The sequence below is a fragment of the Colletes gigas genome, unplaced genomic scaffold (genome assembly GCF_013123115.1).
Source record: "Colletes gigas isolate AHSC1104 unplaced genomic scaffold, ASM1312311v1 Colletes_gigas_Sc00006, whole genome shotgun sequence".
Taxonomy (NCBI): Eukaryota; Metazoa; Arthropoda; class Insecta; order Hymenoptera; family Colletidae; genus Colletes; species Colletes gigas.
Genome location: NW_025106635.1, coordinates 483,645 through 499,488, shown reverse-complemented (window position 1 = coordinate 499,488; position 15,844 = coordinate 483,645). Strand labels below are relative to the sequence as shown.

At 33.8% G+C, this 15,844-nt stretch overlaps 3 protein-coding genes across 3 annotated transcripts; 2 read left to right on the top strand and 1 right to left on the bottom strand.

Annotated features, from left to right (window-relative positions):
- Window positions 1-1,653: 1,653 nt before the first annotated feature.
- LOC122395696 (protein asteroid-like) lies at window positions 1,654-3,179 on the top strand. Its single transcript, XM_043393491.1, has 4 exons — window positions 1,654-1,713; window positions 2,185-2,364; window positions 2,442-2,667; window positions 2,761-3,179. Exons 2-4 carry the CDS (start codon window positions 2,300-2,302, stop codon window positions 2,953-2,955), a joined length of 486 nt encoding a protein of 161 aa, XP_043249426.1. The 5' UTR covers window positions 1,654-1,713; window positions 2,185-2,299; the 3' UTR covers window positions 2,956-3,179.
- A 3,436-nt stretch (window positions 3,180-6,615) lies between these two features.
- LOC122395695 (protein asteroid-like) lies at window positions 6,616-8,139 on the bottom strand. The gene is made up of 4 exons (XM_043393490.1): window positions 8,080-8,139; window positions 7,429-7,608; window positions 7,126-7,351; window positions 6,616-7,032 (listed from the first exon to the last, which is right to left on the bottom strand). Exons 2-4 carry the CDS (start codon window positions 7,491-7,493, stop codon window positions 6,838-6,840), a joined length of 486 nt encoding a protein of 161 aa, XP_043249425.1. The 5' UTR covers window positions 7,494-7,608; window positions 8,080-8,139; the 3' UTR covers window positions 6,616-6,837.
- Window positions 8,140-11,507: 3,368 nt separating this feature from the next.
- LOC122395867 (protein aurora borealis) lies at window positions 11,508-13,747 on the top strand. Its single transcript, XM_043393776.1, has 7 exons — window positions 11,508-11,676; window positions 11,771-12,056; window positions 12,112-12,409; window positions 12,469-12,554; window positions 12,638-12,835; window positions 12,914-13,133; window positions 13,218-13,747. The coding sequence occupies exons 2-7, from the start codon at window positions 11,781-11,783 to the stop codon at window positions 13,745-13,747; spliced, it is 1,608 nt and encodes a 535-aa protein (XP_043249711.1). The 5' UTR covers window positions 11,508-11,676; window positions 11,771-11,780.
- Window positions 13,748-15,844: the final 2,097 nt, after the last annotated feature.

Genomic DNA, 15,844 nt, shown 5'->3' with positions numbered 1-15,844 from the left:
GTGGAATTGAGAATTAATGTGAATTAATAAAATATAGGAAACATCGGAAAAACAAGGAAAAGAAGGAAAAAGAAAAATTCGACGTTAATTTTTACATTCGCGCCGCGCCTTAAAATTAATCGGCTTACGTTTAAATCCCGGCCGATGAATCCGACGTCATCTATTGATCTCCTCCTCCTCCTAGAAATTGATCTGGTAAAAAACTCAAATAAAAATTAATAGTTATGTGTACATGTAGACAAATAATAAAACCTAAATAACAAATTAATTTGAAATAAGGAATTGGAACAATCCAACGAAGTAAATTAACGAAACGAATCATTCGAAAAAAAAGAAACCAACGATGTGTACTTTGAATTATAGATTAATTTTGAAAATTAAAAAACCAACGAAGCGCAAGACGAATAACAAAATAAATCGTAAAAGAACAAACCAACGATGAAAGCGAGACGAAGATGGAATAGAATAAATTGAAAAATATCAACCCAACGATGGTAATTAATATAGATAAAACTAGATGAACGAAGAACCCAAATATGAAAATACCTATATACATAAAAATGCAGAAAAACACAATATTTTCATTAGTTATATTAATATTAATTGTATCTATACCAAAACCAAAGGGTGATCCTTCCTGGTCAGCATCGCAGAAGATATCTGAAACAGAAAACAAAAACGCGTGACAGTACCCCCGGCGGTTCCAGGAGTACTGAAAAAATTTGCCCAGCTGTGTCCACTTTTATGCAGTCAAGCCAAAGAATCAACGAGCCAATCAGCAGCCAGTCCGCTGGAGGCGACCATCGCCCGTGTTCCTTGAAACGTTATAAGAGCCCCCTGAGGCCCTCGCGCGGGAGTTATCTCCCAACCACCAAGCAAGACGGACCGCATCGAGATGAAGAATTTAATTGAAGATTTACATTCGATCAAAATCGAAGATGGCGGCCAAGAAGATGTTTCACGAGCAGCGGCCAAGGGACAAAACCGGTCTTTTTAAAGACCAAGAAAATCTCATTTGTGGGAACAACTTATGCAATGAACTGAACAACTTTTATATTTAACAACTCAGAGACACTTTACATCTCTGTTTTGTAACAACTTTTATATTTAACAATTCAGAGACACTTTACATCACTGTTTTGTAACAACTTTTATATTTAACAACTCAGAGACACTTTACATCTCTGTTTTGTAACAACTTTTATATTTAACAACTCAGAGACACTTTACATCTCTGTTTTGTAACAACTTTTATATTTAACAATTCAGAGACACTTTACATCTCTGTTTTGTAACAACTTTTATATTTAACAATTCAGAGACACTTTACATCTCTGTTTTGTAACAACTTTTATATTTAACAATTCAGAGACACTTTACATCACTGTTTTGTAACAACTTTTATATTTAACAATTCAGAGACACTTTACATCTCTGTTATGGAACAAGTTATGCAATAAAACTGAACATGGTATATTTGCCTATATGTATAGGAAGGAAATTCGTCGTTAGTATTGTCGCCCGTCAATGCACTTAATTATGCAAGATCAGTATACTATCTAATTTTATTTTTTATTATACCGGTTTGTAATATCGTAAAGATCAATGCAAAAACATTATGCACAGCTCTTGTATTTCTTTGATTTATCCAAGTAGTCAAAGTATAATATTTAACAAACTTTTGATTCAAATAAAATAACGAATGACACAAGAGTAAGTACCTGTTACATGCAACCTATGTATAAATGCATAATAACTAATATTGATATACGCATAACGAACTTAGTTTGTGATATGAAACATTAAGAAAAGTGTAATTTAATAAATAGGTTTCAAAATGGGTATTCCAGGTTTAACAACTTTCATAAACAATCGTTCAGATCGTTATTTGGAATATTTCGAGCTACGTGATACGTATTTAGTTATTTAGCTGTCAAATATATAATTCATACAAGTGCAATTGTGTTTTTGGCGTTGATTACGATAAATACGCTCAACGAGTATCGGATTTTTTTGACGATTTGTTAAAGTGCAATGTAGTACCATTAGTTTTGATCGATGGCGGTTGCGAGGATAAGAAACTGCAAACAGTTATATCTAGAACTAAAGAAAAGATTCGTACAGCATCATCTTTTTCTCCGATCTGTCAACAGAAAATGAAATTTTTGTCCTTTACATATTTAGGAAGTTTTCAAAGATGTTACGAGAAAGAAGAATGTTCGTCATGTGCAATGCTTATTCGAAGCTGATAATGCTATAGCTACTGTAGCAAGGGTATTGAATTGTCCTGTATTGAGTTATGATTCAGATTTTTATGTGTTTGGGACATTGTACATACCATTTGATACATTGGACAATTACACGGTGAAAAGTTCATCTGGAAATGGTTACACGAAACGTTGTAAAATTTATAAAGTTGAACACTTATTAAATTCTTATAGAGGTCTAAGTCAATCTACACTGCCATTAGCTGCAATATTACTAGGCAATGATTATGTAAAACATGGTACATTTAGAAACTTCTTTCGTTATTTAAAGTTACGACGAATAAGAAGAAAAAGGTATAGTAATCGACAGTATTGTATAGAAGCAACTTTACAATGGTTGAGCAGGTTTTACACCTTGGACAGAGCAGTCATTGGAATACTATGTAGATCACCTAAAACCGTAAGACAAAATATATTAAGCATAATAGAAATCAATATAAATGGCTATACAAATGCATCTGCAGAAATACTTGTTCCATTGGGGTTTTTACAGGAATATGCAGCTCGTGCCACAACACATTCCATAAACAGAATTTTTAAATTTGATGGGGATGTTAATAGTCTAATGTACATAGAAGAAACTGATAAAAATGGAGACTTTGAATCAGCCGAAGAAGAAGAAGAAGAGGAAGAAAACGAAGTTGAAATATTAGACATGCTTAAAGGGGTCAGAATCTGCTACCAATAATGCACTAGCTAATATACCTAATTTGTTTGTAGATGAATTTCTTATGGGCAATTATCCTGCATATTTCATGGACTTGTTGGTTCGACGTTTATATATTTGTCCTGTACAAATAGAGGATTATTCCTATCCATTGAGCAATGTAATAAGTTTAAAAATTATTAGAGTTATATATGCATTTCTGTAATCAGGAATGAATAGAAAGAGAGGTTTCATGAAATACATGATGAGAGACTGTAATAAAAAGCTTAAATGTTACGAACTAGAAGGCACTGACACTAAATTTTCTTTCCCATTACTGTCCCTATCTAATCTTAGAGAAGTACCATTAACGAGTCCAGGATTAAAAAATAATGTACAAACATGCGTCATTGATTTTTCATTACCATTTGAATTTAAATTCAAGTTATATAGACACAAATATATAAGCAAAGCCCATATTGAATGAAAAATTGACACGTAAATACACGTTTCAAGACCCTCTGATCATGTTTGACATAAAACAATACTTTGAAAATAAATCGTTTGAATATAGTTTATCGAGTAAGACCTTCGAAATTATTTTCAAACAATTTATTTTCTAATTGTTCTACTATTTGAAATAATAATTTTTTGATCTTATAGCAAAGAACGTTTACTTAATATCAATTCAATAAATTCAATTTGTATTTGTATATTTTTCGCCTATACAGGCAAATATACCATGTTCAGTTTTATTACATAAGTTGTTCCAAAACAGAGATGTAAAAAGTCTCCGAGTTGTTAAATATAAAACTTGTTCGAAAACAGAGATGTAAAAAGTCTCTGAGTTGTTAAATATAAAAGTTGTTCAGTTTAGTGGTTCCCACAAATGAGATTTTCTTGGTCTTTAAAAAGACCGGTTTTGTCCTTTGGCCGCTGCTCGTGAACCATCATCTTTGGCCATCTTCGATTTTGATTGAATGGAAATCTTCAATTAAATTCTTCATCTCGATACGATCCGTCTTGCTTGGTGGTTGGGAGATAACTCGCCGATCAACGCCTCAGGGGGCTCTTATATACTAGGAGCCCGGACGCTCACGAGAGACCGAGCGACATCTGTGCAATTTCGATACACGAATTATTCACGAATTGTCCCCATACAAAAAGTTAAAGAATCATTATTTAAATAATGGAATACTTATACGTATATATAAAGCATTTCTACATATTCTCCATCGAAATACGCGTTGTTTGCAACTTGAAACATTAAGATCCTTCAATCCGTTCAAAAGTTCTAAATTTTTAAACATACGCATGAAATTTCAAACGAATATTTCTGCATCTTTAAAATATTATAACTTCTGAACGGATTGAAGGATCTTAATGTTTCAAGTTGCAAACAACGCGTATTTTGATGGAGAATATGTAGAAATTGAATATTGAACATCTCTGTTATGGAACAACTTTTATATTTAACAATTCACAGACACTTTACATCTCTGTTTTGTAACCACTTTTATATTTAACAATTCACAGACACTTTACATCTCTGTTTTGTAACCACTTTTATATTTAACAATTCACAGACACTTTACATCTCTGTTATGGCACAAGTTATGCAATAAAACTGAACATGGTATACATATTTGCCTATATGTATAGGAAGGAAATTCGTCGTTAGTATTGTCGCCCGACAATGCACTTAATTATACAAGATCAGTATACTATCTAATTTTATTTAATCAAAACTAATGGTACTGCATTGCACTTTATCAAATCGTCAAAAAAATCCGATACTCGTTGAGCGTATTTATCGTAATCACCGCCAAAAACACAATTGCACTTGTACGAATTATATATTTGACAGCTAAATAACTAAATACGTATCACGTAGCTCGAAATATTCCAAATAACGATCTGAACGATTGTTTATGAAAGTTGTTAAACCTGGAATACCCATTTTGAAACCTATTTATTAATTTACACTTTTCTTAATGTTTCATATCACAAACTAAATTCGTTATGCGCATATCAATATTAGTTATTATGCATTTATACATAGGTTACATGTAACAGGTACTCAAATTTTGTGTCATTCGTTATTTTATTTGAATCAAAAGTTTGTTAAATATTATACTTTGACTACTTGGATAAATCAAAGAAATACAAGAGCTGTGCATAATGTTTTTGCATTGATCTTTACGATATTACAAACCGGTATAATAAAAATAAAATTAGATAGTATACTGATCTTGCATAATTAAGTGCATTGACGGGCGACAATACTAACGACGAATTTCCTTCCTATACATATAGGCAAATATGTATACCATGTTCAGTTTTATTGCATAACTTGTGCCATAACAGAGATGTAAAGTGTCTGTGAATTGTTAAATATAAAAGTGGTTACAAAACAGAGATGTAAAGTGTCTGTGAATTGTTAAATATAAAAGTGGTTACAAAACAGAGATGTAAAGTGTCTGTGAATTGTTAAATATAAAAGTTGTTCCATAACAGAGATGTTCAATATTCAATTTCTACATATTCTCCATCAAAATACGCGTTGTTTGCAACTTGAAACATTAAGATCCTTCAATCCGTTCAGAAGTTATAATATTTTAAAGATGCAGAAATATTCGTTTGAAATTTCATGCGTATGTTTAAAAATTTAGAACTTTTGAACGGATTGAAGGATCTTAATGTTTCAAGTTGCAAACAACGCGTATTTCGATGGAGAATATGTAGAAATGCTTTATATATACGTATAAGTATTCCATTATTTAAATAATGATTCTTTAACTTTTTGTATGGGGACAATTCGTGAATAATTCGTGTATCGAAATTGCACAGATGTCGCTCGGTCTCTCGTGAGCGTCCGGGCTCCTAGTATATAAGAGCCCCCTGAGGCGTTGATCGGCGAGTTATCTCCCAACCACCAAGCAAGACGGATCGTATCGAGATGAAGAATTTAATTGAAGATTTCCATTCAATCAAAATCGAAGATGGCCAAAGATGATGGTTCACGAGCAGCGGCCAAAGGACAAAACCGGTCTTTTTAAAGACCAAGAAAATCTCATTTGTGGGAACCACTAAACTGAACAACTTTTATATTTAACAACTCAGAGACTTTTTACATCTCTGTTTTCGAACAAGTTTTATATTTAACAACTCGGAGACTTTTTACATCTCTGTTTTGGAACAACTTATGTAATAAAACTGAACATGGTATATTTGCCTGTATAGGCGAAAAATATACAAATACAAATTGAATTTATTGAATTGATATTAAGTAAACGTTCTTTGCTATAAGATCAAAAAATTATTATTTCAAATAGTAGAACAATTAGAAAATAAATTGTTTGAAAATAATTTCGAAGGTCTTACTCGATAAACTATATTCAAACGATTTATTTTCAAAGTATTGTTTTATGTCAAACATGATCAGAGGGTCTTGAAACGTGTATTTACGTGTCAATTTTTCATTCAATATGGGCTTTGCTTATATATTTGTGTCTATATAACTTGAATTTAAATTCAAATGGTAATGAAAAATCAATGACGCATGTTTGTACATTATTTTTTAATCCTGGACTCGTTAATGGTACTTCTCTAAGATTAGATAGGGACAGTAATGGGAAAGAAAATTTAGTGTCAGTGCCTTCTAGTTCGTAACATTTAAGCTTTTTATTACAGTCTCTCATCATGTATTTCATGAAACCTCTCTTTCTATTCATTCCTGATTACAGAAATGCATATATAACTCTAATAATTTTTAAACTTATTACATTGCTCAATGGATAGGAATAATCCTCTATTTGTACAGGACAAATATATAAACGTCGAACCAACAAGTCCATGAAATATGCAGGATAATTGCCCATAAGAAATTCATCTACAAACAAATTAGGTATATTAGCTAGTGCATTATTGGTAGCAGATTCTGACCCCTTTAAGCATGTCTAATATTTCAACTTCGTTTTCTTCCTCTTCTTCTTCTTCTTCGGCTGATTCAAAGTCTCCATTTTTATCAGTTTCTTCTATGTACATTAGACTATTAACATCCCCATCAAATTTAAAAATTCTGTTTATGGAATGTGTTGTGGCACGAGCTGCATATTCCTGTAAAAACCCCAATGGAACAAGTATTTCTGCAGATGCATTTGTATAGCCATTTATATTGATTTCTATTATGCTTAATATATTTTGTCTTACGGTTTTAGGTGATCTACATAGTATTCCAATGACTGCTCTGTCCAAGGTGTAAAACCTGCTCAACCATTGTAAAGTTGCTTCTATACAATACTGTCGATTACTATACCTTTTTCTTCTTATTCGTCGTAACTTTAAATAACGAAAGAAGTTTCTAAATGTACCATGTTTTACATAATCATTGCCTAGTAATATTGCAGCTAATGGCAGTGTAGATTGACTTAGACCTCTATAAGAATTTAATAAGTGTTCAACTTTATAAATTTTACAACGTTTCGTGTAACCATTTCCAGATGAACTTTTCACCGTGTAATTGTCCAATGTATCAAATGGTATGTACAATGTCCCAAACACATAAAAATCTGAATCATAACTCAATACAGGACAATTCAATACCCTTGCTACAGTAGCTATAGCATTATCAGCTTCGAATAAGCATTGCACATGACGAACATTCTTCTTTCTCGTAACATCTTTGAAAACTTCCTAAATATGTAAAGGACAAAAATTTCATTTTCTGTTGACAGATCGGAGAAAAAGATGATGCTGTACGAATCTTTTCTTTAGTTCTAGATATAACTGTTTGCAGTTTCTTATCCTCGCAACCGCCATCGATCAAAACTAATGGTACTACATTGCACTTTAACAAATCGTCAAAAAAATCCGATACTCGTTGAGCGTATTTATCGTAATCAACGCCAAAAACACAATTGCACTTGTATGAATTATATATTTGACAGCTAAATAACTAAATACGTATCACGTAGCTCGAAATATTCCAAATAACGATCTGAACGATTGTTTATGAAAGTTGTTAAACCTGGAATACCCATTTTGAAACCTATTTATTAAATTACACTTTTCTTAATGTTTCATATCACAAACTAAGTTCGTTATGCGTATATCAATATTAGTTATTATGCATTTATACATAGGTTGCATGTAACAGGTACTTACTCTTGTGTCATTCGTTATTTTATTTGAATCAAAAGTTTGTTAAATATTATACTTTGACTACTTGGATAAATCAAAGAAATACAAGAGCTGTGCATAATGTTTTTGCATTGATCTTTACGATATTACAAACCGGTATAATAAAAAATAAAATTAGATAGTATACTGATCTTGCATAATTAAGTGCATTGACGGGCGACAATACTAACGACGAATTTCCTTCCTATACATATAGGCAAATATACCATGTTCAGTTTTATTGCATAACTTGTTCCATAACAGAGATGTAAAGTGTCTCTGAATTGTTAAATATAAAAGTTGTTACAAAACAGTGATGTAAAGTGTCTCTGAATTGTTAAATATAAAAGTTGTTACAAAACAGAGATGTAAAGTGTCTCTGAATTGTTAAATATAAAAGTTGTTACAAAACAGAGATGTAAAGTGTCTCTGAATTGTTAAATATAAAAGTTGTTACAAAACAGAGATGTAAAGTGTCTCTGAGTTGTTAAATATAAAAGTTGTTACAAAACAGAGATGTAAAGTGTCTCTGAGTTGTTAAATATAAAAGTTGTTACAAAACAGTGATGTAAAGTGTCTCTGAATTGTTAAATATAAAAGTTGTTACAAAACAGAGATGTAAAGTGTCTCTGAGTTGTTAAATATAAAAGTTGTTCAGTTCATTGCATAAGTTGTTCCCACAAATGAGATTTTCTTGGTCTTTAAAAAGACCGGTTTTGTCCCTTGGCCGCTGCTCGTGAAACATCTTCTTGGCCGCCATCTTCGATTTTGATCGAATGTAAATCTTCAATTAAATTCTTCATCTCGATGCGGTCCGTCTTGCTTGGTGGTTGGGAGATAACTCCCGCGTGAGGGCCTCAGGGGGCTCTTATAACGTTTCAAGGAACACGGGCGATGGTCGCCTCCAGCGGACTGGCTGCTGATTGGCTCGTTGATTCTTTGGCTTGACTGCATAAAAGTGGACACAGCTGGGCAAATTTTTTCAGTACTCCTGGAACCGCCGGGGGTACTGTCACGCGTTTTTGTTTTCTGTTTCAGATATCTTCTGCGATGCTGACCAGGAAGGATCACCCTTTGGTTTTGGTATAGATACAATTAATATTAATATAACTAATGAAAATATTGTGTTTTTCTGCATTTTTATGTATATAGGTATTTTCATATTTGGGTTCTTCGTTCATCTAGTTTTATCTATATTAATTACCATCGTTGGGTTGATATTTTTCAATTTATTCTATTCCATCTTCGTCTCGCTTTCATCGTTGGTTTGTTCTTTTACGATTTATTTTGTTATTCGTCTTGCGCTTCGTTGGTTTTTTAATTTTCAAAATTAATCTATAATTCAAAGTACACATCGTTGGTTTCTTTTTTTTCGAATGATTCGTTTCGTTAATTTACTTCGTTGGATTGTTCCAATTCCTTATTTCAAACTAATTTGTTATTTAGGTTTTATTATTTGTCTACATGTACACATAACTATTAATTTTTATTTGAGTTTTTTACCAGATCAATTTCTAGGAGGAGGAGGAGATCAATAGATGACGTCGGATTCATCGGCCGGGATTTAAACGTAAGCCGATTAATTTTAAGGCGCGGCGCGAATGTAAAAATTAACGTCGAATTTTTCTTTTTCCTTCTTTTCCTTGTTTTTCCGATGTTTCCTATATTTTATTAATTCACATTAATTCTCAATTCCACCTACGACGTTAATTTTCAATTTACATTGTATATTATTTTATTTACTGCGTAGATTGCCAAGTAATGAATTAATTAATAGCTTATTTTCCAGTCTCGTTTCCCCGTTTCTAGCTCCGGTCACCGCTGCTTTCATGTAAAAAGCAAGTGATCGGCCGTTTAGATGGTTCGAAGGGTCGGTTGCCGTCCTCTGGTGAGACAATTCTAGGGAAAGAGTCATCGGCCGTAGAGGGGACTTGTTCCTGTCTGCGGTAGCCCCGACTCAGGATCTCTCTCCTGTGTCAGACGTCCCGGGTTGGGTCCTACGGGCTCCCAGCAGGACGCGTTGGAGAAATGGGGAACCCGTGTCTGGTGCGTCGATTCTCCTCCCCTTCAATTGGACTTGCTAAGAGGTAACGAGCTGCCCCTTTTGACCCGCTATTCGGTACGTGTCGCACCTCATGTTCCTACTGCACTGTGCAGTATTGTGTCGCGTTTCGTCGTGTCGCGTCTCCCACAATTTAGCTTCCTCCTTTGTTTTAGAAAAGTAATTACTTGGCATCTTTTTTTTTGCGTCGTTTTAGTTTCTAAGTGTGTAAAAAGGAAGGTCGATCGAACTTTGTTCCATCGATCTCACTTTGGGTCTCCACTCGCAGCAACCTCCTCGTGGTGAGACCTGGTAATCGGTGTTACCTTTGAAGAACAACTTCTTCATTATGGGTAACACCGAGCTAATGGCTGCGAATTTAAAACAATATAAATTTGATTTTTAATCAAAATGAAATGTTGTCTAATACTTTTTTCTAGGTATTCATCAGCTCAACTTCTACAAAAAATTTCAATGAGATAAGTTTTACTTTATTTATTTTCAAAAATCGTATTAATAATATACATATGTGTGCTCATACATGGGAATAAAAAAAAAATTTCTTTTTTTTCAATAATTAAAATATGATCAGGAGGTTTTAAAACGTGTATTTCCGTAAAATAAATTTTACAAAATTTTTTTTTCATTATGGGTACTTTGCTTATGTGCGCCTACATAGGTCGGAAAGTAAAAATGCCTGGGCAGTCGAGAATCCAAATCGTATGCCGTTGACGGGAGGTCGGATTTCAGTTGTGTGGGAGCGAGAAGGCAAATGTGAGCCTTTCTCTCTCGACTTCCACGAAGCGGTCCGAAATTACGCGTATCTGGCATGTGTGAGTGTGCACCCGACGGTGCTTTTCTGGCATCACTGGTTCGATGCATTATCTGTATCCAATGTCTTTATATCTACAATACGGAAGATATACATATAGTAATATATTTATTTTGTTACATGGAAAAAGGGATCCAAAATGAAAAATCAAGGTGATATTTAAAATAATTGATATTCACCAATTTTAATAATAATTCCCGCCCATTCCGTTAGCGTTACGGTCCAATTCTCTTCTGAATCGATGACGTCACATGTGACACGAAAATGCATTGGACGATAGGTTTATACTGTTTGTAGAAATTTATAGATATTATTAAAAGGAAAGTGTAGTCTTTAAATGTTGAAAAAATATTGGCAAATCGGAAATAATTTTTTCGTTAAATATTTGTAAACATTTATTTTATTATTCGGAAAATTGAGAGTGCCTGACCAAAGTTCGAACTCACTCGAACTTCATTCGTCAACGTGTAATCCATGGTATAGTCATATGATTGCAGTTCGTTGGTTTAAAATAATTCAAAGCTGTAAACAAGTCGACGAGTTATGGCAATGTAACGAGCTTAAAATCGGTATGCTCAAAATACGGCAGGAGAGGCACAATTTCATAAAACAAATTCGTGAACCATCGATATTTCTTTTTCGCGGTGATAGACGAAAGTTGAAAGAACGAGTTACGAAAATAGAGTTTGATTAATCGGCGACACAGAAAGTAAGTGTACTAAACAATTTCTACAATTAAACGAATCCTTTCGCATGTTCGAAGGAAATTTAAAGTTAGTTTAAATGCAACAAAATCATTGTAGTTATTTTGGAATGGATGAAATAATGTGGTCAACTCCGATAAAAAATGGAAACAAATGTGATGGTCTACCAGTACAAAGTCCTGTATCGTTTGAGACACCTGTGAAACAACGTGATACGTATTTAAGACATGCACAGTATCAAAGTAACATGAGCAATTTCACTGTTCTTCCGAGCCATATAACTCCGCCATCTGGATTAACAAAATTTATAGCAAGAAATCCATTTGAGACTGATTTAACTAATAGACTGCATTTATCTGTGATTAGCCCAACCGTGTTTAGCAAGGTAATTCTTTAAAATAGAATTTTTAATTTATGATAACCTGCATAATCATTATTAGGATACACAGGTTTCCAGTCCATTCCAGCAACATACAGACTTTACATGGAGCGTGGACGAATTGGCCATGATACAGCCAGCAAAAATAGAAGAATTTCCTACGCAACAGATAAATTGTATAGATCCAGAAACTGAGATAAAAGCTCAAGCTGCCATCGATCGATTTTTCAAGGAGAATCAAATTATTCCCAGTCCGTGGGAACTAAAAAGAAAGAACAATAGAATAAAAGAAAAAGTAGATACTCCCAAAAGAGCTTCTAGCAATTTGCATTCAGAGTCTTCCCGATCAAAGAAAGATGGTACTGTCATAAAAACGAACAGATATGTTTTGCATTTTGTAATTGTAACTTATTTTCAGGTTGGTGTCAAACAGTATTGTCGTTACCATCGGAATTGCCGCCGCACGTTGCAGAAGCGTTGAAACCATATTTTACATTTAATCAAGTAAAGAACAAATTGATACGTAGGATCGATTTAACGTAATTCTATATTCGTTGGTAAGCTTTGTTTGTTTTTTTTTTTGCTAGGAACAAAACGTTGAAAGCGATGATGCAAATTCGAGTAACAACTCATTGAGACGAAAATTATTCTTTAATAATGACGATTATATGGACAACGAAAACGAAACTTCCGTTTACTTATCTCCTATGCAAGTAAATGGATCTTTGGTACTGTCTTCTAGTCCTCCACAAAGTGGAATGTTAATTCACGGAACTCCGATAAAGGTAAATAGAAATCTTATCTATACATTAATATAATGTGTATGGACGTGAAGAAATTATTAATAAAATTTTTCTCTACAGCATTCGGAAAATATGAATAACAAACACGAAACATCTCAAATTTTAATTGGGAATTTATCACCTCCTAATATATCTCCTATAAAAACTGCAGAGAGTAACACGTTCGATGAAAGTATGAGATCAAAATCTCGTTCGGTTGCTCGATTAGATTTTACCACAGAGATGAGCATAGATCAATCTTCTTCGATTCATAAAGAATATTCCAAGGACCTCTCTCCAGGTAATTATTATATAATTTTAATATTATAATTAAGACACGCTTGAAAATATTATTTTAGTAATAATTGTACATTATAATTCTTAGATGAGTCTCTGAACGAAATCAATGAACGAGTAATAGAAAATAAAATGGAGAAATTTGTGCATTTTAATAGTAATTCCACGTGTGTTCAAATCAATGATTTTTTAACAGAGACAAAAGTTATATCGAAGAGCTCGAATCATTCCAACCAGTATCAGAAAACCGAAGCACCCGAATATCATTTTAAACAACATAATACCGTTAACGTGTTCAAACAATTAACTGATTCTTGCAAGATGCATACAAACGAAAATTGCATACTGCAACAAACTAATGGAACATTAGGTATCTCTGATCAGCAAAGCGTTTCTAATTCCGTACAAGATACTGGTTATCAGACGTGCAGTATAAACAATACAATAAACATTACCGATAGTTACAACTGTACGCCTGTGAAACAAAAAGCATATTGGGGAGATGAGATTTTATCGACCGACGACGACTTCCGCCTATCCAATTGGAAGGAAAACATAAAGAATATATTTAGCTCTACACCGTCAAGGACGAACAGGGAATGGGATAATAAAATATAATATATTGCTATCTTTTAGGAATGAAATCAAAATGAACAACTAAAGGATCGTTAATGAAGTCGAAAAATAATTGAATATAATAAATTTTACAGTTAACGTATTATATTTGTATAAATGTAATAGTACAATTGCGATTTAAGAACACGATCTTTTTATATTTACGATTTTATTTTATTACGCTGACATGTTTTGTTTTTTAGTTAAAATTTATAGCAAGTAGATAATAATATATAGCAAAATTTGTAAATGTAAACAACTGATCATTTTTAGTTCTTCACTGCCATGTGTAATTTGTAATGTATATTCAGTGAATGCGAATAAGAATGTTTGTATTAATGTATTCGATCGAAGATCAAGCGTAACGTGTGTGATACAAGAGACTGAATGTGTCCTCGAATTTACACATCCAATCTTATTTTAATTCATTAAAAGACTGTACAAGTATGGAAAATATGACATTTTGTATTAAAACGTATCGTAGCTGATTAAAGGGACAAAGCAACGTACAAATAAGAATAAGTAAAATGTATAAATTTCAATGTGGTGAAGGATACATTTATTATTGATCGTGTTATTCCTGAAAATTAAATATACATCCATAATTTCGCTAAAGAATGTCTCATATTTTATTTGTTCGCTATACGTGATTGATCGAACCCTTTATCGAGAATCTCCATCAAACGAATTCAATTGTTTTTGCAAATAGATCGATCATTTGGGCCAGCATCGTCTCCAAAATTATAAGTACTTAAAACTAATCTCGTCAACTAATATTTGTATCTTTATTTCCGTAAAACTCTAACAAAAGTCATTTCGTTGTCATGGACACGTATCGCAAAGAGTGTGCCTCTTTGAAGGATGAAAAATTATATGTCATGGAAGTGTTTGTAGACTATGTCAGTTTGTACGCCGAGAAGTTGAACAAGGTAAATCCCTCCTCGTTGGGCGTCGATATGCAATTCGCAGATATGCCATTGTTTCGAATATTTCAAACCGACTTTTTATTAACTAAATCGGAGAGGGATAAAGAAGCATCGCGAGAAGCTGGCTTTCGTAACGTTCATTTCAATGCTGGCAAGTTGTACATTTTCACCAGGAATCCCGGTGAATTGGTAGAGAGGCTACGATCGAAACCTTTATTATTGGACGTGTACAGAATCAAGGAGATTCGTATATGTCCCGAGGAGGTGGTGAAAGAACCGTTGGGAAATTCAAAAATTCCGATGTCAGGTTGTCTCTGCGATCACGTGATGATGGCGAGCAACGACATTTATCATTTGCCCAAGACATATGAAATAAACAACACCTTCGGTATGGTGGACGAGGAAAATCAACCGTCCGGCTTCATTGCTGTGAATTTACGGTTAACGTGCTTCGGCACGTACACGTCCAACATGTTTTCGATAGTCGAACAGAAGATGCTTTTCAAGAACACCGGATCGTTCAACGAGTTTTTGTGCACGAAAGTGCTGTACGAAGACGAGGACGAAAGAAGAGCCGCGGAGGAGAGCACAAAATTTTGTTTGCCCGACAAAGTGTTCGAGGAAAGCGAACTGGATACGCCGCCGAAACCGGTGAACATAGCTGGTCTCGTATTCGTATGCAGAGAACTGTCTCGAAGGGACGGGTACCCCGCGGAGGTGATTCCTCCGAATTATCCACCGAAAATCCCTTACACGGACGTCGAGGAGAGAGAATTCAACGTCGACAAAGCTCGACGTAAAGGTTTCGACGACATAACACCTGTCCGTCCAGAGTTCATGATACGGAAGCAGGCTTTTTCAGAACAGACCGGATGCACCAATACCTCGTGTCCTGGTAGCATTTGCATTGGAAAAAAATGCTGCTAAATTTTTCGTACGAACTCTGATTTATGTTGTCTTTGGGTTGGTTTTAATTTAATGGGCGTAGAGTAGATTGGATTTTCCTTTTAAAGGAAAAGGGTATCATGTCAGAGGATTCGGTAAAGAATTAAACTCTAAAAATTCATTGCTTAATCCCAAGAAAAGAGTAATTAGTAAATTACCAGGCAGTGATTTATTACGATGGCGGGAAAATATCTATTGTGGCGCCATCCACGGCAAAACGTCCAAGTTT